General features: G+C 41.2%; 1 protein-coding gene across 5 annotated transcripts in view; it reads right to left on the reverse strand.

The window, feature by feature from the left end:
- The window catches only part of BMPER (BMP binding endothelial regulator), a 146953-nt gene that overhangs the window by 45175 nt on the left and 75275 nt on the right, over nucleotides 1–26503 (reverse strand). For 4 of the 5 annotated variants that reach the window (XM_057425757.1, XM_057425761.1, XM_057425759.1 and 1 more), the window contains 6 exons: nucleotides 23791–23900; nucleotides 23016–23156; nucleotides 20798–20902; nucleotides 15290–15335; nucleotides 6336–6665; nucleotides 6–342 (listed from right to left, as the gene is read on the reverse strand). In XM_057425757.1, the coding sequence (XP_057281740.1) occupies nucleotides 6–342; nucleotides 6336–6665; nucleotides 15290–15335; nucleotides 20798–20902; nucleotides 23016–23156; nucleotides 23791–23900 (1069 nt within the window). The remainder of the gene's footprint in view (nucleotides 1–5; nucleotides 343–6335; nucleotides 6666–15289; nucleotides 15336–20797; nucleotides 20903–23015; nucleotides 23157–23790; nucleotides 23901–26503) is intronic. The other variant, XM_057425758.1, reaches the window with a different exon arrangement.

Consider the following 26503-nt stretch of genomic DNA (forward strand, 5'->3'; position numbering starts at 1 on the left):
CTTACCGGTAAAATGTGGTATAATCCACCGTTGAATGACAGCTCTGGAACTCCCACGCTTTGAGTTTCTGGCATTCCCGATGGGCTCGGAGTTTCACCCTAACCGTCCCATGACAGAGCTCGGGCAGAGGTTTTCTCTGCGGGCGGCTGCAGAACTCATTGGACTCCACACGCCAGGACTCGGCAAAGTCATCCACATCAAACTTAAAGTTCCCATCGCCCCCGATCAGGTCATCTCGCTTGTGCCCATTGTAGTTGCCACACAGACCACAGAGTTTGCCCTTCAGATGAGGCGCAGCCATGACTTCCACAAAGCTGTCTCCATCCCATGAGATTTCCAAGCCTAATAAAGAGATGAGACAAAAAACATGCACACACACACACACACAAAAGAAAATAAGAAGAAATTGAGGATAAAAAACACTGCCTTGTGTTTGTGAAAGTGTCCATAGGAACCTAAACAAAGCCATTGGCTTCATTCTGATAATGTTGTTAGGTTTCTATATACCTCCCAGTAAGTGCCTCTGGCAACTGTAGTGTTTCTTAAATCACATTCAATTATACAATACTCTCATGCCTGCCTCTGTTTATTTTTGTTCCTCCTTGCTAATGAGTGGGGTTATCCTAAAAAAATGTGGAGCCAAGGCAGAACTCCTCTCAACGTGGAAAGAGGGCTCTTGCAAAATTCTGCAAATGGAATTTGCTAGGACAAATTTCTACCTGAATTCGCAGGAGACACAGAATTTCAGCCATTGTCACCCACTGCACAGGACACGGACATACAAAAGTGTCCATGTCCCATGAGACTCCACCAGTGATCAGCTTATGGAAAACACCCTTTTTTGCCTGCAAAGCTGACACTGATTGCTCATTTGAGTGAATACAGAATCACAGAATCATAGAATGATTAGGGCTGGAATATAACTGTTCCAATACAAGTACCTTATTTTGTGTGGGTGAAGAGAGTTAAAAAGTGGACCACAGTGATATGTCAGAGGATAAAACTGTAGTAAGAAGCATTCTGAACTCAATTCAAACTGTTTCTTCAAAAGGTGTCTTTTTTGAAGCTGTCTTCCTCAGTCAGCAACACTAAGGAATGATGGTAAATCTCTAACCTTCACCTGGTGGGTGAGATGCAAGCGCTCTGCTAGTCTGTTTTACAGTAGGCTTTTGCACTTCTAGTACCTCAAAAATTGGCTTCTGCAGGTGAAACACATTTTATCTGTCTGTACTCACCTAAAAGCTAGGTATCTAGTTCAAGTCAGCTGTCTGAGCACTCTCTTTGATGGAGAGAAACAGGCAGCTCAGGGTGTCTAATACAAAGGGAATAAACTAACTTCTAAATGCTTCTCTGTTCCCAGCTATAATTGAGAGAGCCTAGACATCAGGTGGAAGCTAAACTTCTAGTATTTACCTGGGTGACTGTCAATTCAAAGGAGTAAATACGTATCTCATAAGGGAAAGCAATTTTAGTATCATATGGAACAAAAACACCGCCAAGAATCACTGCTGCTTAACTTCTACCCAAACCAGACTTTCTTTTAATTATTTCCAATGTCTGATGAATGCTACTTCACATTTCTGCAGTAACGCTGCATCTGAAGATAACAAATCATTTTGCTGTTAATTTATTCCCTTAAGTACCTGTGCACAGTGATTAGTTAAGGATAAACACAAGAATCTGCTTTTAAAGAGGATAAAACAGATTTTACCCTCTTCTCCCTCCCTGACCAAGAATACCAAACAGCATCGCTCTGTGGTGCAGGACCAGGGCTTTGCTCCAGCTTTCTACATTTGCTGTGTGGGCTGGCTTAGCACCACCTTTTTCTCTTGTAAATCAGTGCTTGTCACTATGTGATCCAGATCCTGTCCTATCCTCATGTAAGTAATTATCATACCAGTAACTCAGTTCAAAGCTGGAATCCTTCCTTTAGCAACACATCCCATTGCCTCCTATGACAATTCCTATCCACACTGCAGAGTAACAGGATGAGGCTCAAATGGCAATTACGGCTATAGAAGGGGTTCTTGGCCATTGGTTCATCCTGTCTTGGTGCTTGTATGGTTTACACTATGCCACCAAGGGTTTGGGGAAAAACGTACCCAGCAAGGATGTGCAGATAATTCTGCACCAACTATCACTATAGTCTATTGCATCTTATCACTATAGGTTAGCAACCGTAGGATAAATATGTCCTGAGCTGACTATTACTGAAAGCAGCTTCAATTTATCTAATAAACCAAGCTTTGATAGACTCATTTAGGTTGAAAGAGACCTTTAAGATCATCAAGTCCAACCGTTAGAGCCACTGTGTCCTCTTCCAAAGGCACTTTGCACCCAGACAACTGAGAAATTGTGCAAGACTACAGTTGTTAACAAGGCCAGCACAGTGGCAAGGAGGAAAGCTGCCTTTTAAGCTGCTTCATACATTATCATTGCTGGACAAATTCAAACTCCAGCTGTCTTTGCTTCTGACAACACTGAACAAAACAAAACACAGCTTGATTTGCAGACACCAGATTAATACTGTTGCGCTGGCATTTATAAAAAGCTTCCATTAACTTATAAACTAAGATTTCTTCAGACTTGAGAATCATATGAACTTTCACAAAGCTTGAAGCATCAATATCCAAATTCTCAGTTCTCTTCAGAAAATAACTCCAGTTTTTAATGCAGTGTTCAACTTCTTCCCCAACTGAGCTCCCTCAGAAGCTGCTGACTTTAAGACCAGCTAATGATTATATCTTAAATTTCCTTTTACAACTTCTCTTTTTCCTCAAGCCAAGACTTAACTTTCAGTGACACCCATCACCTTCATTATAAAAGGTTAACTATAAAATTATCCTGAAGATCCATGTGTACTCTGTGAGAGTTGTTAATCTACGTGTTAGATGTTGCTCTCTGAGCAATCAGTATGCCGATAAGAATAAAAGAAATTAATTACTTTTCATCTCAGCATACAAAAAATACACATTTTTAGATTAGAGAATCCTGCTTTGATTACGGAATTTAAGAGATTCATAGTTGAACTATGACAAAAGGATGCCCTTTCCTCTAGCTGGGTATTGTATATTCTACTGTAATTGCTTAGATCGCAGGACAATTTCTAGCTTTGATCAACAGCCTGAAGGTTTCTGTCCCTTTTGGGGTAATGAGGAAGGGTATTTACTCCTACAAGCATGATAATTTTGACAGACCCTGATGGCACTGTGCAGAGTGTGCCTTTTTGTTTGGTCACAAGCAGAAAGCTCAGTTGGCTTCTGTAAACCAGCAAGAGCTGTGACAGACAGGACTACGCTACAGAGCAATGTTTGAAATGGTCTCGTTGGTAGTAAGAAATTGTTTGGAAGAGTTTATTCGTGCTTATAAATCCTTTCCTCCCCCCCACCCCAAAATGGATGAATTTCCCATTCACTTGGACAAGAATGCAAGAGATGTGAAGCCAAAAGATGCAGCATCTGTCCCATCTGGGGATATGCAGAAAAGGGATATTCTCCGATTTACATTTTAAGGTTTTCCAATTTTCCCCTTTCTTTGACGGATGCTTAACCAACTTGTTACTTGATTTCTTAACTTGGCACACTATGTGCTCTACTGCATTTAAAAAAAAATCCTTCTGGATTTATGCACATCGCACACTGAGTTCCCCATGCTGGGAACTCCCATCAATTGTTCTGTCTGATTTTTCATGGTAAAGGCATCCTCAAGAACTGGCAGACCACTCGTCCCTAAGGATTTAGTGCCAAAGCAGTACAGAAAACCTCAGCAAAGAAGCCTTGGGAAAAAGATCAACACAGAAACAACAAAAAGTGCTCCTGCACTAGAGAGACAGATAAGTGACACCAGCCCTCTGACCTCTGCTCTCTCGTTTTTTTAGCACACAGATTTTACACAAGACACCCCACCACCCAAGCATACCCATGACAAAGTACCTGCAAGTGCAGGGTGCCAGAAACACTGCTGTATGGCATCCAGGGCTACAGCTGGTGAGGAATTCAGCAACAAAACAGGTTTTCACTGGAAAATGCCAATTCAACAGAACTGAAATGCTTCAGGGAGACATATCAGATTCAATGAACTTCCAACACAGCACAGGCAAGGCTCCAAGCTAGTTTCCTGCCAGCTCGCCTGGTGGGCTGCCTGGAAACCTGGACTCTGAGGGTATGCAACTCCAGGACACCCCTGCATGCAGATCACTCTGTAGCCAGGGACCACAAGGCTTCCTGAAACTCTGGGCTCCCCTGTTTTATCCAGGGCTCAGCTCCCAGCTCTCCAAAAGGGAAACCAAAAGCTGTGGGAATGCTGGCTGAGCTGTAAGCATCAGACCCTGCACTTCCCAGCCTAATTTTACTTTGAATTTTGCTTGTAGTGCAATGGTTTTGTTTATTTTTCATTACTTCTGCTCCCCTCATCCTTTTTTTCACCCTACCATGGGAAAGCATATCTATTGTTTTAAAATCTGTATTTCGTTCTGAAACAGAAAATCCTCCATTTTTTTCCCCCTCCAGCACTCATAATTTCCTGTGGAACAAAAAGTTTGTCCTTAAACCAGTTCTACGCAGCATATTCCTCCTCTCTGCTGCTTGTCCTCTCCCAGCAGAATGGAGCCATGCTGTTCTACTGCTTTCCAGGCCTTACATGCTAAGGAAAAGAGGAATTGGCCCATCGTGCTGTATTCAGCAAGAGAAACCTGATCCTGCTCTGCCAAGGGGAGGAATTATTTAGGCTATAATCTGCATTGATTACACACTGTTTGGTGCGTTGTCATATGCCATGTTTGCACTCCCTCTGCCAACACATGGACAAGGTGGTGTACAGTCATTTATTAGGCTTGCACCAGAGACAAATGGAATAGCAGCAGGATTAGCTGTCATTCATCTTCAGTGGAAAACCTTGCCTTGGCCTGCGGTTGGCTAATGAATTCCACATAGCCAGAATTCATAGTGTTCAGCTGGCTGCAAAGAGAAACCCTCAAGATGCTTTTAATTAGAAGTTGTGAATAATGGTCAACTTGTGTGCATTTTACAGACAGCCACAAAAATCTGCATTGCCACTTTGAGGAATGAGCCCAGAGCTGGGATCCACATTATGTAGACTTACATTTCCAGGGGCTATATAAACAGGTGTCTAAATTCTCAGCTCAACAGTGGGTGCTTAGTGTCCCGCCTTGCAAAAAAAGCGATGCTAGATAATGAGTATGACTATGTGTCACGCCTGTGACCATATCACTCCATAAGAAAGATTGGTTTCACTGCTTTCACATGGCATTTAATTGAATTAACAGTAAATGGTATTCTCACTGAAACAGTACTTCACTGTGTGCGTGAAATCTCTCAGGACTACGGTAGTACCTAACACATGCTAATGAGAACATTTTAAACTTCCCCTCAGGATTCATCTATGCAAGGATACTATAGTTTCAGAATAGTTTTATCAAAACAAATGTAAGTTCTTTGGTTCAGCTTTTTGACAGTTAATGCATTTTCTAGGACTCAAAAGACCTGAAAGTCTGCATCTCCCTCCCCTGTTTCCATAAATAAGGTACCAGATTCTCTGAAACTTCTGATTTCCCTTTGCTTCTGGTGCTTTGGACTCTATTCCTTGCAGACAAACTCTTACTTGAGCACAAAGCAAGCCCAACACGATGGCACTGAACAGCAAATTAAGCTAGGGTTTTCCAACAAGGGCCTCCATTTTGCTGGGTAGCCACAGTGAAATATTCCCATAATTTGACAACTTAAACTCATTCTAGCCATTAGTAACTAATGATTTTATATAATTGCTGACTTAGACTGTAAGCTATGTTGCTGCAACTGGATAAAACCATGAATGATATGTGTAAGAACTGATCTCCTCTCTGCTCTCACCTTTAAGTATCAATCAATGACCCTGTGTATTGGGTTTGCATGGCAAGGTTTTGGTAGCAGAGGGGGCTATAGGGCTGGCTTCTGTAAGAAGCTGCTAGAAGCTTTCTCTATGTATGATAGAGCTCAGGCCAGCCAGCTCCAAGACAGACTCACCTCTGGCCAAAGCTGAGCCCATCAGCGATGGTGTTAGCATCTCAGAGATAACATATCTTATCCCTAGTCATTGCAGGGGGGTCGAACTAGATGACTTTTGAAGGTCCCATCCAACCCAAACACTATGTAAGAAGGTGAACGATCTCTCCCTGTCCTTATCTCAAGCCACAAGCCTTTTGTTATATTTTCTCTCCCATGTCCATTTGAGAAGGGGAGTGATAGACTGGCTTTGGTATCATGCTTTTTTTACTGACTGCTGTTCACGTTGCACTTGAGAAGTTCTTCAGGCAAAACACACACACACACTTGCCCTACCTGCTTTGGTTGTCACTTTCAACAAATAACCATCCAGATCGATCTGAAACTGTGGCGTCTCGCAAGGTAGGGAGATGCGGGTCCCGTTCCACTTCACTGTGAGGTGCTGCTGGAGGCTGATAGTGCTTCTGCCCAACACAAGGTCCACTGACTTTGTCCAGGAGAAAGAACGGGTCCGCCGGGCATCGTTTTTTACCAGCACCTGAAAGGGCGAGGCAGAGGAGGAGCAGTCTTTCGTCAAAACGTACTGACATGTTCCCTGAAAGTTAAATGTCCGTCCATCAAAAGTGTTGTAGTGAGGGTCTCCAAATACAGTGCAAACGCCAGGCTCTGCAGGTGAGTGAGAAACAAAAGCGCTGTATCAGGATCAATCCAAGTCTGAGAAAAGCAGTTGATAAGAACTTAGAGGATGCTGCTCTCACCTAATCTATCTGTCCTACAGGGCACATTGGGCTGATGCCCACTAAGAATATATATGTTTGAAAAAGAGAGGCTTCATGGCTTTAGTAGATGTCTTTCCCAAAGTGGGTGGGAACGAAAGGCCAACTAATTCTTGGGGCACCATAGGAAGGCTAACCTGTAGCTAGGAGCCAAGGACACATCTTCCAACCTATACATTTGCCCGTTGAACATCATGTATCACCTGAACAGTTTAGGTTATTACAAAGCCTGTGAAATATTTTACTGTATTTCATTTCTGGAAAATACAAGCCATACTCATGATATCAGACCAGGCACAGCCCTGGTTTGCAGAGACCATACGTCTCTGGAGATGCGTGATGGGAGCCTTCCCACCTAACCTTCAGCTTTCCAGACATGAAATGTCTAGTCTAAGTGATTCCCTCTCACTGAGAGAGGAAAAGACATGTCTAAAAAGTCTTTCATTCACCAGCTTTAGACATCTCTTTTAATACATGGGGAATTACTCTCTGGAGGAGCCTTTCTCTTTGCAGCCAGCTCTGGAAGCACAAACAAGTATCCAAGACTATAGTAATTCCTCTCAGACAGTTAAATTCCCCTGGGATGAGCTCCCACCCTTAAATTGTATTGTGGGAGCAAAGCCCAGTCCACTAATAGAAGCAGAATTCAAAATATCACATGTGTATTTTTGAGGCTAATTCTAATGTCCCAGTAAGGCAGGGATGATCCCGTGAAATTAAAAGCCATCAGACAACTTCACCAGGACCTGGTACTGCCCATATTTTTTATAGGCAGACTGATAAAAAATGTACATTTATAAACTGTATTGCTCATTTATGTATTTTCCCCACAATATCTGTAGAAACAGCAACTTTATTCTGCTATCATAGGTGTTGTTTATACACGACTGACTTGTAGTAGTTATTGTCACCAGGCTACCAACTAAAAGTCCGTATTACGTGACTAACATGATGCAATGCCTATTTAGGGGCTGGTATGTCTACCAATCATTTGCATCAAGCAAAGCAGATTTCTTATTGATGTTTTGCATCCATATGTTGGAGAAGCCACAGCTTAAAAGCAGAACATTTCCACACTCATGCCAACAATGCCGAGTTACCCTGCAGTCACCCAACGATTGAACTGCCTCACAATCAAAGAGAGCAGCAAATTTATTTGCATTGCATCCTTCTGGCATAACAATAGGTCCTAACCACATCTCCTTGCTGCTGTTCCTGGAAGAAGGAGTCTCAAAAGGCAGAGAAATGCACACTGCTATTGCCAGCTGGATACCCATGGGCTGCGACTGCTTTTGAAAGATGATGCCTGCTTTAGGGGGAGGACTTTGTGCAGTAACAAAACTGGACTCACTAATGTGAACAGCATCTATCAAAAAAAAATTACAATTCGTTCACTGAAAAAAAATAAAAATCCCATTAATAGCAGACTCAAACCTACAGAAAAGGAGACATGGATGATACAAAGAGGAGGCAGGGAATTCCTTCAGTGGAGTGCAATGCAGCTGTGACTATGCAATACACATTCCTCATCATGGTTTTTCAGCCTAGGCAGAATGCTGTGCTAAAGAAGTTGTGATGCTTCAGGCACATTTTTCTAGCTGTAGTTAAAGAGCATCCAAGGACACCTACATGGAGACACAGAAAATGGGGCTGAAGGGGACCCCTGGAGAAATTACCTTTCCCTTCTCCAGCTGCAATGCAGAATCACCTGTACCTGTTCATTCCTGGCACACGTTTATCCAACCTGCTCTTTAAGAGCAGTAGTAACAGCAACTCCACAGCCTCCTCCAGAAACCAGTTGAAGTGCTCGACTGCCCTTACTGCAAGTTAGGTCTTCCTGAAGTCTCACCTCAGTGTCCCTCACTGCCATCACTGTCCCTCAGCACCATCACAGAGCTGATGCCTGGGAAATTTGCACTTCACCCCTAACTTGCCACATGCATGCTTCTTTAGCTAAGCCAGTAACTATTCTCAGCATCATTATTATGCTTCTCCACAAACCAGGGACCAAAAGTTTCAATTTCTCACTGACATAATGTTGACAACTCCATTAGAAGTCAAAATGAACCACATCTCACCAAGACCTCTGGAAATCAGGCCCAATGGACTTTAAGCAGAGCCTGAAAACCAAGGCACTTAGATACAAGTGTGCTTTTAAACCATGAGTAAATGAGTCTCATTTTCCTCACTGATACCAATGAGAAAAAAAAGAACTGTTTCCAAAGTCCATAAAAAGATTAATTGATCTTTTTTACCTATGGGAAAAGAATCCATAGATTTTATATGGAGAACATCTGACTTCACAGTTACTAAATCACACTCACATGTTTCTGATTTCCGTATATCAAATAATTATCTGTACAATGAATATGAAGATACATTTTATTACCTGCTCAGATTTTATTTCATTTTTTCAGGCTTTATTTTTTCTTTAGACATGACAACTTATCATCAAAAAAACCCAGCCCTAAGATCACTGAAGATTTCACAGGAGAGAACTGGTTTTTGTCTGCATTTCTACAGGCCAAGAACATGTTACACACGTTATTAACTAACTTATCAGGAGAGGGAGGCTGCTTCTTCACCTAAGCAAGGGGCTAAAAGACAAGGCATGAGAGGAGCAAACATAATTTAGAGATGTGCAAGTAAAACTGATAGTACCAATGGGATCCAAAGGAAATATTTGTTTTTAATTTCTAATGTGTTATGCAGAGTAATGTCGGTTTATGTTATGTTACATCGTGTCACGTCATATGTCAACTTGATGCAGTGCAGTTAAAATAAAAAAGAATGTGTTTTGGACCAGAGAGCTGAATGCCTGATCCAAATTTCGCTGTTTTCTTTAATAACCAAGGAAATGGAGGAGGGAAAATCTACCTAAAACCAGCCTGAATAATTGATTCTCTGATATCACTGTGTAAAACATTCTTGAAAGGTTTGCTAAAATTGTGAATTTAAAATGAAAACAAAAAATCCACACTCTGCAAGAGTGTGTGTGATAACTCAGGCACTGCCAGGACGAAGAATTGGTTGGCCTAGAAATAAACCTTAAATACCAGCTGTAACAAGACAAGCAACATGAAAGGAGTTCCTGCCATTTTTAGGTTTTGGATTGCTGTTTATTTCCTTTTGGGAGAGTTTCAATCACATCATGTTTTATGGTTTGCTTATTATTTTTTCTTTCTTTTTTTTCCCCTCCTGAAACAAACCAGTCTTTCTGCTTGGCTGGTTCTGGAATCTATTGTAAGCACCCATTCTCTAGTTAGGAGCATGTGTGACTTGCTCCTCTGTTGGGACATAATGGATGGAGAGATATTGCTTCATCACCAAAGGTACGTTCCCCAAAACTGGAGTATGAATTTTAGCAGCTTGTGCTAACAAGGCACAGGGTCATGAGTGAAGATCCTTCCCTTTTTTCCCTACAGGAAATTGTTCCCAGCTTACTGTGGATACTCCTTGTATCATCTGTCTAGGGCAGAGTTAGAAAAGGGCAATTACATATGATACTTCCCCTTAAGACTCTGCAGCCTCTACCTATGTTTAGCTTAGGGACTTCCTGAGCTAGACATGGCTTCTCTTTATTTAGTAACCTTTGATAGACTTCCTTTCTGTGAACTTATTCAGTCTCCCCTTGAACCCAAAACTGTTTTTAGCAGCCATAACATCCTTGGGCAAAATGCATGAAGAACCATTGCCTCTTTCTTGTTTTGAACCTGGCATTCATGCTCTTTTATGACTTCATCTGCCCATCTACACATGCACATGAAGGCAAATATACCCCTTCCCGCTTTGCCCCTGAATAACAGAGATTTTTCCAAAGGAGGGCCTCAGAGCTATGTTCAGAAGGCTGTGATTTTCAAAGCACCTTAGGCACTCAGCTCCGATTAAACATTATTGGGAGCTGGATGCAAACGTCTCTAAACCTGTTTTGGAAATCCTACATTTAGGCTCCCAAATCACTATTCCAAACTCCTGGCTTTCATAAACACTTCTGGGAGCTCAGCAGTTTTCACTTTTGTTTTTTAAGCAACTAAATATGGACTTCACACTTTTACATTTGACAATCGTAAACTACATCTGTGATTCATGCAGTTGCGCTCAGCTCCCACCCTAAGGCTTTGCAGCTTACTTACAAACTAATAATAATAGTATTTAGGTGCTAAACTGAATACTGTAGAACTATTGGCATGCTTTCCTTGCATTACAAATCATGCACCCAATTCAAACGAAATAGTAACTTTCATTAGAAAATGTAACAGGGAAGGTAACTGTGGGCAAAGCAGACCAGCTTGGAAAGCACATTTATCTGTACGAAAAAAAGAAAGCTGAAAAAAAACCAACAGCAAGGAAAAGAACATTTTAGCATTTCCCAAAAATCTGTGTGAAATCACGAGCTGTTTTGGCCAACAGGAAGGGATAAAAGCCTGAAAGACAACTTATTTCTAATATATAGGATGCTCAGTAAAAGTAAGAACCACTTATTGAAAGACGTGACTGCCAGAAAGTACCTTTCTGCCTTTTACCCAACGCCGCTCCTGCCCCCCCCGATGGTATTTAGCCTTTCTAGAAAGAGGAGATATATATACTGCATGGTGCAGGCCAGACAGACAGTCAGCACACACATCCTGACCAGCCGGAGAGCATAAGCGTATTGGCTGGGCAATTAGCACACTTGTAGCTCCAGAGCAGCCACAGGATATATTGTCTCTAGCTGGGTTTATTATTTGTTGGGATATAAAGGAAATGGGACACAAATCCATAGGAAACCAGGTTCTGTTAGCTCTGGTGCTCATGGAATGGCTTGTTTTATTTTTTCAGGAGATCAGAGCAGTCAATTGAAGTCCAAGATGTCCAGATGTCTGGTCACACTCTTCTGGGCTTGTAGGTAGTTAAGAGTGGCCAAGAAAAATATGCTTTAAATTATAACTAAAACTGGTTTGGACACTTTCTAAGTAAGGAGAGGGAGGAAAAAATACAAGTTTACCAGTTAAGGGTGTTCTGGTTGCACATCTATAACTCAAAAAGATCCCCAGCTCTTTGAAAATAAAATGAAACTTTGAATGCAATTAGCCCATGTGCTGAATTAAGCCCTAAATCAAGCAGAACACATTATTAACTTTTGAAAACTAGCTACAGAACACGCATAATAGAATTTCATTAGCTTTTCTGTAAAAAATGCATAGCCAGAGAGTACTTTCCTCATAACTGCTGCATAGTGCAGCTTGATATAATACACATTACAAGGTGTGGTGTCAAAAACTCCACAGGAGTCTTTATGGTCTATTTCATAAATAAAATACCTATTCCAATTTGTCAAAATACATATTTATACAGTACACCATCACAGCTGAAACGGCTAAAAAGGTAAATCATGAACAGCATTCCAGGATGAATAAACAATTGCAGTCTTTTTGCTGATGGATATCTCCAGGGCAAGGAAGTAACACAAGAAAAAGAACTAGGACAGACCTATGTTGTCCTTTAGTCCCACTCCCTGCTCTCACAGGTACCTACAATGCATAACCCCACCTTACTGTTGGTTTTGTTGGGATTTTCTTTGCTTTGAAGAATATTTATTACTATAAAAACACATTAAAAAGATGCAGGACCAGGTGAAAGGACCAAACTTTTACTCCTAAGGCTGGATCCAAGTGAGTTTGGTTTAACTCCATTGGTCATTTCGTCAAGTAAAAGAGCTGCAGAATTTGTGACAAATGACATTTTCTGCCTCAAAAGAGGCCTTTACTACAAATTCAATGTACTGCTAGACTTAGATGACTGCCGTCCACTTGGAGAACTTCATCCATAAAGCCTCACAACGTCTTAGGTAAGACAGTGTTAAGATTATTGATCATGAGTAAAATATATCTATATGGTTGCAGAAGGAAGCTTTCGTACTGCATGCTGTAATTCCAGAAAGATCTATCAGTTCTTCTTTGTCAAGAACAAAGATTTAACTTCCCCTGCAAATTCCCATCTTTGTCTGGGGTTGAGAGCAGTCTGTTCATGTTATTTGAACTCAGGTTTAGTGTTTTCTTTTTTTAATATGAAAATGACCTCGGTCTAACATAGGATTACTAATTTATGGAATTGACGTCAGTGGTGATTTCTCTAAATCAAGCCCAAAAGAGTACATTTCATTACATTTTTACAGCAGCATAAACTAAACTGTTGAATTTTCCACTGGTATGACCACTGTGTTTAATTAGTGATAACTGTACGCCAGCCATGGAGCTTAAAGAGCAACATGCCAAAACTAACCATAGTTAACTTGGGCAACAGTAGACAAAAGAGACTCTCCAGCTCTTTAGGAGACAAGGTACTTTTTCTCTGCAACAACCTGCTTTGAAAATAATCCTTTGATTTTTTAGGGTTCTTTTTTTCAGTTTAAAGTGTATGCTTTAACAACGCGACTGTTTTTTACCCACTTCACAGAAATTGGCTGCATTTAAACTGCACTCAAAGCTCTCCTGTGTACAGTATGTTCTTGTACCTCCCTATGTTGTTTTTACTTTGGAAAATTAATATCTGGACCGCCAGAAATGCTTGGCGTGTTAATATGTGGAGAGAGGATCAACATGAATGGGTGAGTGAGGGAAAGGGCTGTGCATATACATCTTATCTCAACAGAAACCAGCTGAATTAGCAAAGTTTCTAATTATTATCTGAGATGGTGATCATCACTGAAATCCTTATGCCTTCTGCCTGTCTTCTGATGAGATTTACAGCAGTTCCAGCACAAAGGTGGAATTATTTCCCTGCAAATGGCAACTGTTAAAACATGGATGTTAAAATAGTTAGTGGTAGCCACCACCACTGTATGACAGTGGGTATTTAAGCTCTTTGATTACATTATCTGATAAAAGCTGGGAATGGCTTTTTAATCACAGTAGCTTAGAATCAGCTCAGCATCAACTTGCCTCCAAATACTAAATAGGTCCCTAGTGAGATACCTCTCCAAAAAGAGGACCTCTCTGTTTCATGTGCAACAGAGAAGCGTGCTACCGTGGGACAGTGCAATCAGCCTCCCAGCCTCATGTCTAGCCAGCTAGTTATCCTGAAGGCTTCTGGGAGACCTAACAGTCTGCTAGTACTTAGAAGGGTACCTTTACTGGCAAGACGAAGCCAAGCTCTTTACAGATCTTCATGGCAGGGGGACAAGCAACAGCAGTCTGCCCTTAATTTCACATGTCTTATAGCCATGACCATTCCCTTATATTATCAAGGGAAGAAGTCACTGTCTTCCTTTTAACCCCTTACAGTAGAGGGTCTTCAGTGTTGTGAGGGAATGGCTGGCCCCATTATTTTCCTCCCACTCTCACGTTACAAAAGAACATGAGAAAGGTTAAATAAGACTGAAACATAAGAACAGAGAGAGGCAAGACAGAGATCAATAAATTCATGACATTAATGACATGTCATGTTTGAGCAGAGGTCTATATGAATTTCTTCTCCCCTGAAACTGAGCCAACATGAAATCAGCTGCTGGTCAGTTGAATCCTCTTTCATTTCTCCCTCTGCTTAGTATTATTTCAAGTGTTTCTGAGGTTGCCACTTGCACTGAGTTTTGTTTTGATACTGAAGACTTGCAAGCTAAGTTTATTTTATCACAAGTTACACATTTCAACATAATTCAGCTGTAGAGTGGAAAAACAGGTATTTAACATATGGAATTCATGCAATTCAAGAGCATCCAGAGTTGAGTTAATCAGCAAATCCAATCTGATTTTAGCCAAAAGAATAGGAAATACTCTCCTTAAAAACCTGTTCCTTCTTTCAGAAGCCTTCCTATAAATCATAAACCCCCATTTTAGCAGTATGTCCCTATTTGGAAAAGTACTTAAACATGTCCTGAAGGAAATACATAATTGTATTCTGTTAACTTCAGTGAAGACACGTCTCCCTGTTGACTTAAATAGGACAAGCTTAAAAATAAGTGTTTGCCTAAGTGCTTTGCTGACTAGGAGAGAACACAAGTCATATCATATGGTGATCATCCTGAAGTGAAAAGGGATAAAAAGGTCATGGTTGAGGCTAAACATCATACAAACACAAGGTTAGCTTTCTATTGTACTTTCTACCGCTGCCCCAGATGTCTCAGATTTCTGCACACCTTTCTTTCACTCTCACAAATCATCTGCAAAGGTGTTGGATTATACATACACATAGCTGGGCTGTTATATACAAGTATAAAAGGCACCCAGTCCTAAAAGTTACAACTCTATTAATTTGCTTATTTTATTACCTACAAATTTGACAGGCCAACTATATCCTTAAAAAAGCAGCACCTCAGATTTGACCAAAAGGGTGTCATTTGGAAAAAAATACAATAAAATACCCAGGCATTTTAGCTTAAATTTACAGATTTATAGGAGGCAAAATCTGTCGCCAGCAATAATCACCTGCCCTTTAGCCACCTCTAAAACGAAGGCAGAAAAGCAAACATACTTCTACTGTATTTATCTTCTCTGAAAGAATAAAAAAGAATTCAAAGAATGCGAAGAAAGAACTTACTTTCAGTGCAAATGGGACAGCATCCTTTCCTGTTCAGGATTTTACCCTAATTGGGAGAAAGACAGGCTGATTTAATGAAAGAGGTTTTGGAGCAATGACTGTGTCATGTTGTAAGGCTGGATAAGCCTTTGAAAATAGTTCAAGTTGTGTTTGAACTCAATGCCCTGGTTACAGATTCAAGTATCAGGTGCTAAAAACAGACAGAACTATTCAAAGAGCTTCCTGGCAGTCTTATAAGAAACGAAATACTAAAAGGGTTCTCTGTTACCACTTTTCTCTTTAGAGCGAGTGTGAGAGAATTTTGGACTCATGCATTCACAGATAATCTAAAGCAGACTAGTCATTGGGTTAATAAGATCACTACCTTTTTCCCCCACATCCCAGAGTATATGTATTTCTTATGCACACCCTTTTAGTAGCCACACAGAAGCAATCTGCTCCACACACATTCCCACATTCCCCCCACATCATTCATTTCTCCATGAAAGGAAAAGGAAAAGGAAAAGGAAAAGGAAAAGGAAAAGGAAAAGGAAAAGGAAAAGGAAAAGGAAAAGGAAAAGGAAAGGGGCACTGGTAGAGATCTAATTTGGTCAGATTTCTTTCACGGCTTAATCTTGTGGTACCTCCCACCAAATCATATTACCAGCCATGGACCAATCTCCCCAGTGAAGTAAAGGGGCACACATTCATATAAAAGCCAACAATTTGGTCTAGTCATAGTAATATGGAAAAAAAAAGGTTCAGTCTTTATTTACCACTCTGCCAGGTCAATTTTATTTATGATTGAGTCTTATACAAGGCTGGTTAGAAGCAGCCTCTGCATACATACATTCACCCTCCTTTTGAGTCTTCATTAAATGAAAAGATGTTCTATCTGATTTTATTGAAATTCCCTAAAGCTAACCATCAAGCTAGAGGACAAGCCTGGAAAATTTCAGGCTGAATGATGTGTTTTTCCAAGCAAAAACTGGCATAGGTTATAGCAGAACTTACAGTGATATTGGAGCTCACCCTCGTTCCCATACAGGGAAGGCAGAGGCATATGGAGCTGTGCCGCTCCCCAGCACCGAGCCTTTGCTCCAGCAGTATTTGACTACAGAGTAAATCTCCTCTGTGGGACCACTCCTCCTGCTCCCCACCAAGCACGTGAACAAGGAATGGCCAACAAGAGCAAGCAAACAGAGCTGTGCTATTCTGCCCACTCACCAGTGCAGAAAAGCTTGTGAAAACAGGTAAGAAGTAAGTGGCAGTAAGAAGTTAAGACCTTACAAGTAAGGTCTATGCAGAAAGCAGGGAGGGGGGCACAGGCAGCAGGCCCTATTGCTATCTGCCTTGCTTTCTGACTACAGGACTGCTAAACTTTGACAGTGTGCATGGGAAAAAATGAACTCCAAGTATCTGCTGCAGACCAGAGCAGAACATGCTTTGTCCTGCTCACGCCTGAAGTACCCATATGGCATGAATGAGAGCTTGGTGATGAGCACACCTGGGCTTATCATCTGCAGGGCACAGAAGTTCAGTGTAAGCTTGCCTTTGAATGTGCAACTGCATGTGAACAGACTTGAGGTACGTCTGGACTTGAGAAAAAGGCTGGATCAGAGTTTCTCTGGCAGTGTGGGCAATGCCTTGATGTTTGTGTGACCACCATAGCAAAGAGAACAGCTGAGGACCAGGCTGCAACCGGGAGAAGCATCTTTAAGCACCTGCTAGGACAAAACCCGTTAAAGGAGGAACAGGAAGTTTGGCAACACGTATTTGTACGAAGGGAAGACATGCAGCTGAATGCCACACACTGCACTGCCTCACCTCTCTGTTTCAATAAAGGAGTTGAAATCATCAGCCGAGCTAGAAGTGGCAAGAATTCAAGTGAAATTGGAATCTCCAAGGCAGCCTGCTGAGGCTGGTTACTTGAGCCACCATGTTGGCCCGAGATCCTGTTTTTGTCTTGTAGAATAAGGAAACCCATTATTGCTAACATGTGCTGCAAGAGTTCGTTAGCATTGAGGGTTCCCTTAGGAGTGGGCTAAGTGATGTGATCCCATTTTTCCCTATGAATATTTATAAGCAGACCACATTTAAGTCTGTCTATTTTCTGGGATGTTTCTTTTTTTTTTTTTTTTTTATGAGGTTTTCAATTTTATGTCTGAGGTTTTTATTTTCTATTTTTTTAAGGCAAGACTAATTGCAGGGGGAAGGGGGCTGTTTGGTTGTGCAATAGCAACAGCTGTTGTTTTTTTGTGCCTCATTTGGCACTCGAGTAAAAACAGCAACTTTTTGTTTGTAATAATAACAGATGTGTCTAACATTAAATGCAGTCTGTGCTAGAGATGGGAGAACGTGTTCTGAATAAATTTTCAACTCACTTGGAGTTCACGGGTTCAAAATTCACCCACAGAATCAAACTCTGCAAATGTCTTCACATGCCATGGATTTAATTCTATTAACTTTTGCACAGCCTTGGAGCACAGAAAAGGCTGGATGCTGTAAAACTCACCAGGCTCTCCTCTAGCAGTACAAAAATAGACAATCTCCACGACCACCATTACCACAGGCTTACAGAGGTAGTGGGGAATGCAAAGGTGTAAGGAGAGGAGGTAAGGTGGAAAATGATTAGGATGGGTAATGGGAAAGGAGTTGGCACAAGGCAAGAAAGAGGCTAGAGCTGGGCTAGGGTAAGTGAATAGCAAATTACGTAAGAAAAGGTCTAAAGGGTCTCTGAAACAGTCTTAACAAGTGTTGAGATTACTCCCTTCCTATAAAGTATTTAAGCATGTGTTTAAGCTTAAGCCCATACGGAGAGCCTACTAACTTAGCAGGACTGGATACATGCTTAATAGCTTCCCCTGGATGGAAGCCAGTGCGTACCGCACCTTGCAGGCTGACACTCCAGGTAACAGAGAGGGAGTATCTATGGAGTGATGGTCAGAAAGTAAGAAACAGAAACCACAAGCCACAAGGCTCACTAGAAACCCAAGGAGTTCTAGTGTTTTACTATAAATATGACAGGAAGGATTGAATTTGTCAGATGTATTACCTCCACTGCAGATGACAAGCTGAGGAAGACCCGTCTTGTAATTACTGATACAGGATTAAATGCTCCAGAAAAGAATAAAAGAAACATAAAAATGTGCCTAAACCTATGAGTAAAATGAAAGAAATGGCAGGAAGAGTCTTCAAAAATACGTCAGCCTACCACAAACACATTGAATAATACAAATGGTTTCAAGGTACTGGAAATTTCAGCAGAATTACCACTTTGAAACCCATCCTTTAGAGAAGTAATTGGCCAAAATCTACAATGATAAACAATATTTCATCACAAAAACCCCTGCACAAAACCATGCAAGAAGTATTAAGAAGCATGGTAAAGCTTTTAAGTCAAGGAATAATACTATAGGTTCCTTGTGAATCTCCAATCCTTTCACACTCAGTTGTGTGTATCATAACACAGTTTTAATGAGATAACTTTATGTAGCCTGACACTCTAAGGGACACTAAACAGCCTTTTATTCCACAGCAGTCTTCAATACTCAGCAGAGACTGCTTACTGCCAGAAATGTTGTGAAGAGAGGGAAGAAATGGAGTTCACACCCCTGAAGTTTGCAGAGACAGCAGCATAACTCTGTGCGTGATATCCAGACTTCCAATATTACTAATATATCTTTATCTTGAATAATGTGGTGTGTTTAATTAATGTTTCTACATTTGTGACAGAGTATCTCATCAAAGAGAGTGGAGGAGAGATGACAAGTAAAAGATTTAAATGCATTAGCATACATTATTTGCTTTAAAATTACTTGGAATAGGAAAATAAATCTCACTCTAGAATTTACATTCTTTCTCCTACTTATCCTTCCAATTTAGCTTGGAAGAGCAGAAATGTAATGTACCTGTGGAGGAGGATGGGTTTGCATGCAACTTGCTGTAGGCTCCGTTTTAAGGCACGCAGCAGGCTGACTGGTTAGATACTGGAGGGAACAGTGCTGCAGGGTAACAAAGCTGGTCTTTTCTGCCCTAAGGAACTGAGAGCAGGAGTCTGAGGACTCAACTTAGTGGTCTAAAGCAGTTTAGGACTTCACATTAGCCTTGAAGCAGATCATGTAGCAGTGCTGGTCGACTTAGTTATGCTGTCACAGGACTGCAGATGGTGACCACTATGACCCACCACCATGCTCATTTTAGAAGACACTTCAACTGATCACCTCAATGCTCAAATGTGTATCTGGGTACTGCTGAAGTGGTGTATTTCACTTTAGATCTATATTAAGCCGTATTATTTATTTGATCCCAGAAGCAGCTTAAATGGTTGAAATGCATCAGCACAAGCAAAATGTAAATGAGATTCAGTGTGTGCCAGGTTCTCAGCCAACAAAGAATTTGAGAAGCCCTGAAGAGTCCAGGCTCTCACCTCCTGCCTATGCTGTGAATGGCCTGATTGCCATGAGCCACATCAGGTTCCCAGAAGAGCAGCTGCATCTGCTCATACTTCCTACAATGTATGCAGCATCTCACGCGATGTCCATTAACAGAACTGCCCTCTGCAGTGAGTGACAGGAAAAGGATGTCCCCTCTTCTGAGGATGCAAGCACTGTCACAGCAGAACAGGGAGAGCCAAGGTACAGGCTCTCTATTCTACCACTGCTTCTGACTCTCAAAAGTTTACACGTGTAAAACTTGACAAACTAGAGTTTGTCATTGAAAATTTTATACCTAGGTGTCTATGACTCATATTTTCCCCACTGGCTTCCAGGATGGAGAAGGAAACACTGAGAAGGTGTAATGCTAACAACTTGGCTCTCTGTTCTGCAGTTCTGTTCAAAGGTCTGCCCCTACACGAGGTGCTATTTAGCACTCCCTCTTCTGAAAGCTTGGGCCATTAAAACAGAATGATTTGTCAGTGACAGAAATCCAAGAAATAAGGGCTGTCCTGAGCTCAAGGTTTCAAGTAATGTTAATTTTTGAAGCCATTCAGTAAAGTTACAATTACACCACTTTCTGGGTTCACTTCAGACTTCCAAATAGAAAATACTCAGGCTGCAACCTTAAGAGAAAGCAGCACCACGTGACTGAAATATGCTTTGCTTTGCCTAATTTACATTTTCAACCAAGTATTAAGCCTCATATGCATTGAGAAATGCGAGAGCAACAACCTCCTGTGTCCTGCCTTGACAACAGGAACGCTCTTGAAATATTATCGTAGTCATCTCACAACCCTATGAAGCTATTGAATATATGTGAAAGAGATGTTCTAGTCCAGATACTCAGGACAGAGGAAGTTAACAAGAGGAGGAGAAAAGCAGCACAGAGCCTTCAATACAAGGACAGAGTCAGGAAGCCCATATTCAGGGTAGCAGTAGCACACTTTGGAACGCCTGTCTTAGTGAATATGACAGATGATCCCTTCTTTCTAATCTGCATGCCCCACTGCCATGCACACACTACCAAGGAACACTGAAAAGGACAGTGGTGGAGAAAGAGAAGAAAGCTCTGCTCTCTTAAAAAACTCACATGAGGACAGCTGCTGACTGGAATGCACTGCTTCTTGCGACACTCTGTCTTGCCTTTTACACAAGCACAGATGGTGCAGTTCACAGAGGACCACATCTCTCCATCCTGCAAGAGGCAACATGATACAGTATCAGCTGGGGTGGCAAAAGGAAGCTATTTCAGCAATGTATCATTGCACAAGAAAGGATGACTTTTCCTTTTGGCATTGTGTCACTGTTTAGCCTACATTATTTTGAGGTGTCTGTCCATGACCAGTCAGATTCAAGACAAAGTTCACATTCAGCAGGGTTTTCCTTCTCTTTGGACCTCTAGTTCAGAAATCGTTTTTTCCAAGGGTAACCAAATCACATTTGCATTTTTTCATCAGTGTCCTGCTTATCTGCATTGTTTTCTCTTCACTGTGTGCCTGAGATGTGATCATACCTACCACCAATTTTCATTTAAGCTCACATAATGAGAAAAACCTGATTCACTGGGTTGAGTGACGCCTTTAAGTTGTTGCACGTGAAAGCATTCGATTAAGATGTCAGCATATAGTGAATTTATTCCCAGATGCAGCATCATTTTGGTTTAGGGCAGGAATGGTCGAATAATGAATCCTAATTTAGATTACTTACAGCACTTTCACAGATACTTGATCCGCTAAACATCTGAGAATGCTTAGAAGAGATACAGCGCTGAATTTCTCACATTCAGAGCAGGTAAGACAGCCTGTGTATAGTTCTCAAAGTCATAGGTGCAGAGCAAAATATGCCTCATGATCTTGTCTCCACTTATTTGGAAAGGATTGCTTGTGGAACTGCCTTGGTTCCCTATACACAGCGTTGCATTTGCCAGATGTGGTTCCTAAAACATTCTGTCTCGCCCACTTACAGTCTTGTGCTAGCCCGCTTAGAGCCAAAATGTGCCTGTTTTCTGTTTACAGGGCTGCTGTGAAGGAAGGGTGAAGATAGATCTGACAGGAACAGGCAGTCCAACCAGGCAGCTGTGAACAATTATGTGCCCACCTCGACATGATGTTTTGACCAGAGTGGAAAACAGAATAAATTAGAAATGCCAAGGAGCCTAACTTACTCAGCACAGCATCCCTGGTCAAAGGCTGGCTCTCTCCTGTCTTTTGTTTCCAGGCCATGCTACCATTGCCTGATGCTCCTGATGCAGCATATGTTCTTGTGGGCCACTAATGACTGCTCTCCAAGCATCTGCTGAGGTATCAGAATATATCACAGCTGGTTTTACATGGGCATGCAAAAACACATTCACTGTGCCCATTCTACTTGTGTTAGACCATTAACCTCAACAGAGCGATGCTGGATTTACCTTTTTGCTCACAAAGCCAGAAATTGGTGGACTGTCTTGTTATTTTTTCTCACTCCATATAATACTTGGTAATATAATAAAATCTTCACAAGAAGCAGGATATTTTAGTTGGGTGCCTAAGAAGAAGGCATGTGTTCCTGAAGCACAATAGCACCAGTGTGAAAGCGCCAATCACATGGTGTATAGTCTCAGCATACAGTAGCTTCACATGTAATTTCCAGAATAAACACTTTAGCTAGGTACGCAAAAGATGGAATAATCGGGAAGTAACTCTGGCTGAGCAAACCAAGTATTCACAAAGATTTAACATCTGATCTGATTCAAGAGTTTCATAATTCAGAGATGGCTCATGAGGTGACAGAATCTTCTTCTGACATGTAAAAAAAGCCACATCATTTGGAAAACCTAATAGGATCTCATCAATAGAAGAAGTGCTCTGAAAACACTGAGTGAGAATGCAGTAGGTAACAGTTATGGCTATCCCAATATAAGATGTCAGGGGTACTGTCCTTAGCAGAGACTTGAAATGTAGTAAATCAAGATGAATAACTTTCAGCCAAGACAAACTTTGCAAAGCTCCTATTAGCTCAGCTATGGAAGAGACTCTTCTGCTCAGCAACTAAAGCCTACACACCACTCGGAGTATCTGCTCCATAAATATCAGGGGGAAAGCAGAGCACCGCTGTTTCTTACAAAAAATGTATTACCTGTCATGAGACAGCAACTTGAATCTCTGCATACAGAGAGGAAGACATGCCTCACCAGGGAGGAACTAATCTTTAACTGCTGTGTATTAACAGAATTTACATAAACTCAGAAGAAAAATTGCAGATGGAAAGCTCTGCAAAACTCTGCTCTAACAATGGCATCTATTCTTGAGCCACACCTGAAAATTTACCTGGAAGATCTTGTTGCCAAACTTGCACACACTCACTTCCTCAGGAGAGAGATACGAGACACACTCCTTGCAGCAGTGGTCTTTGTTTTTATTGCATTCACCAGGAAGTAAGCACCTCTTCTTACATATCACTGTTGAATCCTAGGTAAAAGGACAAAAGGAAATCATGAAATCATCACACGATGTTTGTGCTCCTGTGTGTCCTTACCGTAACATTTCTGCTCACTCAGTCATGCATCCACCCTCACTACAGCCCAAATGCTTTGAATAGGTCAGACTGGAGAAAATAAAAATGATTTACTGGATTAAGGGGCCCTTTGGTGGCCTGTGAAGCTGAAACCCAACTTCTCCTTCTGCTGGCCTGCAAAATCTTACTGATTTGGTGACACTTTCATGCTTTTTACCTTGATGCAGAAGTGCTAGTGGGCACAGTTCATGTTAAAGGAGCTGAAAAAAAAATCACTGTCCTTCAGCAAAGATATGGTAAATTGCCATTTAGAAACATCTCTTCTCCTCTAATGAAAACTCGAAGTGGATCACATAACCTGAAGCAACTCCATTTTGGAGCATGCAGCATCAGGCAACATGTCTCAGCTGAGGCAATCAGTAGCTTTTTAGACTTTCCTAGCACAACTGCAATGCTCTTCAGATCAGATTCTCAGGGACCACATAAGATGCCAAAGAACAGTATTAGGGCTTATAAATCCACAGCCCTACAAATTCCTGCCAAGCCAGACGACCAGCGGCATGCAATATCAAAGCACTGAGGACTTACCTTGCATGTACACACTGTGCAGTTGTCATAAGTAAATGAAGACCCATTATCATACACGTTGCTGTGAAAGAGACAGCTTCCAAATGGGAGGTCAAACACTTTCCTCTGTCCTGAATACAAATAAACAGTAATAGAAACAGAATGTGGTTGAAAAGATGCCATATTGTCAACAAAAATAGTAGGGCTTATTGTCACCAGACCAAATTAATGTGCAATGTGTCATTTGCTCTGTGTTTCCATTTTGGTGTGAAAAAAAAAATAAATGTGCTTTTAACAGTTCACTGTTCTTCGAGCACACATTCATCTGTACAAATGCTGCTGTGGGAGGGAATGTAAATATGATTTATGGCATGTTTATATTGGAAAAATCTTTCTTCTCCTTCTCATCATAAAGTGCACAGTGCAGCTAAAGGAATAAAAAGTAAGCCCTGCAAACTCTTAGGGTAGGTACACTTAAACTAGTTTAAACAGTCTTTAATGTAATGCAATAACTTATCAAATAAAGCAGCCTTAACTGGTTTTAGCATATCTACTTCAGGGGTTCACAGCAGCCAAACTAAATCAACTCAGTGACAAAGACACAAAAACCCCAACATAGGTGTTGTCTGCTCTCATTAAGATAGCTTAGCGTACCATGTTCACAAGGGTTGCAAGAAATACAGGCGTTTGCAGCATTTATGAGCAGAATGAGGGCAACACAGGATATTTAATTTCTATAACCCATAAAACATTTGTGTTTCAGGAGACTGAGGCAAGGTTAAGAGCACTATACACGGAAAACGGCATCAACATCAAACCCTTCCTGAAGTCCTGCAATCTTGCAAGCACTTTTACATTCAAGTTGCAACACACTGTGGTCCTCCAAGCTTCTCCTGTTCCTCAGCTTGTTTCCTAGTAGGTTATTTTAAACAAGCAATCGTTATGATACATAAACGTGAGCTCTTTACAAAAACACTGTACTTACCTTCCTTTTTTTTAATACCTTCCCCTGTTTACTTTTGGTGGAAGCTAACTAGTAAGCTCTTTAATAAAGTGGCTGCCAGTCTCCTGGCTTATCATTTCTGAGGTCTGATACCAAATAGGCATCGATTCCGAGATAGGGAATGATGACTGTAAGCGCATACAAGAAGCCACTAAGTATTAGGCCAATACTTTAGCTCTCAAACCACCATGTGCTGGCACTCTGCAATTCCTTCCCTTTTCAATAATTATTGATAAATGTAGGACAGCATAACAGGTTCCTTTTTCCTCTGAGATGTAAGTGAACAAAGGATAAACACATAGCGAAATTGACTGCATTAGCCTTGTTTTTACAAATCTGATGTTAAAATAACTATTAAACAAAAGTTAAGAAATAATTGCTATTTTTCAGTTAGACACAATTTGAACATCTCTCTTACAAATTAGCTACCTTGGGCTAATCTATGCTTGTATAACCAACCTTCCATTTACTGAATGTGCACCCTTCTGAAAAGGCTTGATTCCTCTTACAGAACTGACATATAATATCAGCTGAGGATGCTCAGCAGCCCTAAAAGGAACTGCTCTACAACCATGCACCACTTACAGGCAAACCCTGACCACAGTCCTGCCTGTAACAACACCTCTACTGCTTTATGTGGGGCCAGGATTGCAATCGAATAACTTATGTCAGCAAGTGAAGAGAAGTCCAGCTCTTTCTCACACCCTCTTCCCATGCCTTGCAAACCACCCAGCTCAATTCTGGGTGGCCAACCCTGTTCAGACGGTTGGTAAAAAACCACTGACAAAGGAGCTACCACTTCTAAAAGATGTGGTGATGAAGATACTGGCTTAATGGTTGGCTTTGCTGGCCCACAACCACTAGTTAAACTAATAATTGAAGTCCCAGTAGAATCAACTTCATTCTTCTAAGTTATATATGCTGAGTATCAGGAATTCAATTGCAGGGAAATCCTTCACATGATACTTTAAAAGCCTTGCCTCAGCATCCCTGAAAATATTTCTCTTTCCTAACTGCCATGTGGTGTGCTACACATCCCTTGGCTCTGCCTCCACTAAAAAACTTCCAGCACTTCCTTGCGAATAGACATTATCTATTACAGACTTTTCTGAGGAAAAAAAAGAACCTGTAGAAAAATCTCCATGAAGCAGTCAAAAATAAAGCTGGGTTTTGAATGCCTGGGTCAAGGAGGGGAAGGTTCAGTTGGGAAAAGCATGGGATGGAGAGGACAAGTGAGTTTACAGAAGGAAAGGAAAAATGTCCTCAGGCAAAATAGAAGTTTGGTGTTTGGACTGCTCTCCTCTCCATTTCATTCCTCTACTGTATTACTCTCTGGTGTTGCAGTTAAATGTTCCAGGCTGGCATTTATCTGTAGCACTTCTCAATTAACAAATAAATAGATAAATAAATAGATAAATTCAGGTTCATTTCAATCAGCCAAAAATGTTAACTATTATAAGAACCTGGAACTCTGTGGCGTGCTGCCTCCAAGACCAGACCTCTTTATATCCCTAACCCACCCTTGGAAATAGACTTTGGATAGGAGTAAAGATACGGTCAAAATGACAACAAGTTTCTGTTACAGAACTGGGAGTTATCAACTCCGAAATTTTTCCAAACCTAGTTATAACCTCACAGACAAAATTAAAGCTAATTTACTTGGTAGGATATAAGTGCTCCTTCTTTATGAAATAGAGGGACACAAACCCGTGGGATCTGTGGGCATGTAAG

This window comes from Pezoporus wallicus, unplaced genomic scaffold (genome assembly GCF_028554395.1).
Source record: "Pezoporus wallicus isolate ANWC-B61680 ecotype Strahan unplaced genomic scaffold, APGP_CSIRO_Pwel_v1 contig_7820, whole genome shotgun sequence".
NCBI lineage: Eukaryota > Metazoa > Chordata > Aves > Psittaciformes > Psittacidae > Pezoporus > Pezoporus wallicus.